Raw genomic sequence first — 1805 nt, forward strand, 5'->3', positions numbered from 1 at the left:
GGTAAATGTGAAATGTAACTCTTATTGAGACCATCTCCAACCATTTACATCAAACTCAAACCTAATTTTAAGTATACATTACACCAAAAAGTAGTTTTACTCCAACCATTTACACTAAATTTAAAATTTACACCATTTTTGGATTTGTCTCACAAAATTTTTGTTGTAACACCATATTTGGTGTTGTTTCACAAAAAACACCAAAAATGAGTTTGAGTTTGGTATATGGTTGAAGAAGATTTATACACCAAAACTCATTTTTGGAGTACGATTTGAGATGGTCTAAGACATACAAAATTAACAGAATGTATCTCTTGTTGTGAGACAGTTGTAATAGTAATCTTTTATTAAAATCTGTAGAGACACTCTACAGGTAAAAGGAGGAAATTGATGGACGTTACAACATCACAAATCACTTACTCGAAAATTTCTAACCATTTATTGAATGTTGGCAACCACTGTTATTGTTGTTGCTACTCTCATTGTCTGTAAAAACGACCTCAACATCACAAATCACTTACTCGAAATTACACAATCGATTGACTGATCTGATCACTTGCATCAATTTCCATCTCCAAAAAATTTAGAGATGGAAATATATGTGCAAAAATTTATTGTTAATCAGTTGCAGTCACCAAGAAATCTTGACTAGTTTTCACTAGCAACGAACTTCTTCAGCCTCTCAAAAATTCTTGCACCTCCAATTTCCAATCCACTCCCTCCAATCTGCACCACAACTCCCAAAAGGCCAAAACATTATCTTTTTACAAGGGCATGTGTAACACGTGACACAAATATTAAAATAAAATATGAAACACTATTGTGAAATAAACTGTCTGTCCACATTGGTACGAGTTTTAAGAAAATTTAAGAAATATCTGAAAAAAAATAAATGTGGAATGTGAATATAATAATGTGCTAGTTTTAAGAAATATATGAAAAATAAATGTTGAATGTGAATATAATAATGTGAGAGTTTTAAGAGATAGTATATGAAAAAAAAAAATGAATGTGGGATGTGAATGTAATAATGCAGTAGAGTCTGAGATCAACTTATCTAAGATAAAGAAAAAAAATGTAGACATTATTTTGTGGACAATCCAAAATAAAAATGTGAAGATTAAAATTTATCCCTTTTCGATTACCTCGGAATACACATTGTGAAATACGGTCCCGTCCAGCACAGAGAGAGCCGCGTTAGCAACATCAGCACCTTCCTCGGTTAGAATCCTAATAATTTCCTTGAACATAAACCGGTGTTCGACTCCAGTCACCAAAACGACGTCAAGAGTCGAGCCGTTGGCATGAACTTCGAGGGACGACGGTTGGTTCGGCCCTCCACCAGCTGCATTGGACTCACATTCACCCCTGAAACTAAAACTGGAGCTAACAGATTTATGCACCTTCAAATAATTTCTCTTCTGCTTCAGCACCTCCAGCCTCTCTTGCAGCTCATTTATGTACATTGCAGCTTCTCCTAATTGATCAGACATGCTACCTATTTCCTACAAAAAAAAATATTAAATTAGTTTTAAAAAAGAAGAATAAATGGAGAAATGATGAATACCTTTGAAGACTGGGGAGGAAGGAGAGAGCAGAGTTTGAAGTAGAGAGCTTTCATTTGATTTCTTCTGTTTTTTTCAATAGTTTTTCTATCATATGTGGATGGGGAAATGGGGTATTGATTCATAATTTTAGGCTTGATAATTTTCTAGTGACTGTGGGAGGTGAAGTGGTAGACGTTGTGCAACATTTATATACTTGAAAACTAAATTTGTTTGGGTTTTTTCAGAAAAGAAAACAAA

General features: G+C 33.9%; 1 protein-coding gene across 1 annotated transcript; it reads right to left on the bottom strand.

The window, feature by feature from the left end:
- Nucleotides 1-297: 297 nt before the first annotated feature.
- LOC125216382 (transcription factor bHLH162-like) lies at nucleotides 298-1805 on the bottom strand. The gene is made up of 3 exons (XM_048118074.1): nucleotides 1568-1805; nucleotides 1146-1505; nucleotides 298-726 (listed from the first exon to the last, which is right to left on the bottom strand). Exons 1-3 carry the CDS (start codon nucleotides 1688-1690, stop codon nucleotides 649-651), a joined length of 561 nt encoding a protein of 186 aa, XP_047974031.1. The 5' UTR covers nucleotides 1691-1805; the 3' UTR covers nucleotides 298-648.

The sequence above is a fragment of the Salvia hispanica genome, chromosome 3 (genome assembly GCF_023119035.1).
Source record: "Salvia hispanica cultivar TCC Black 2014 chromosome 3, UniMelb_Shisp_WGS_1.0, whole genome shotgun sequence".
Classification (NCBI taxonomy): Eukaryota; Viridiplantae; Streptophyta; class Magnoliopsida; order Lamiales; family Lamiaceae; genus Salvia; species Salvia hispanica.

Bases quoted from the DNA above. Each gene is read 5' to 3' on its own strand.
- LOC125216382 (XM_048118074.1), bottom strand. From the start codon at position 1,690: ATGAATCAATACCCCATTTCCCCATCCACATATGATAGAAAAACTATT. The intron at 1,506-1,567 runs GTATTCATCATT...TTTTTTTTGTAG, and splicing joins TTCCTCCCCAGTCTTCAAAG to GAAATAGGTAGCATGTCTGA. The intron at 727-1,145 runs GTAATCGAAAAG...GTTGTGGTGCAG, and splicing joins TTCACAATGTGTATTCCGAG to ATTGGAGGGAGTGGATTGGA.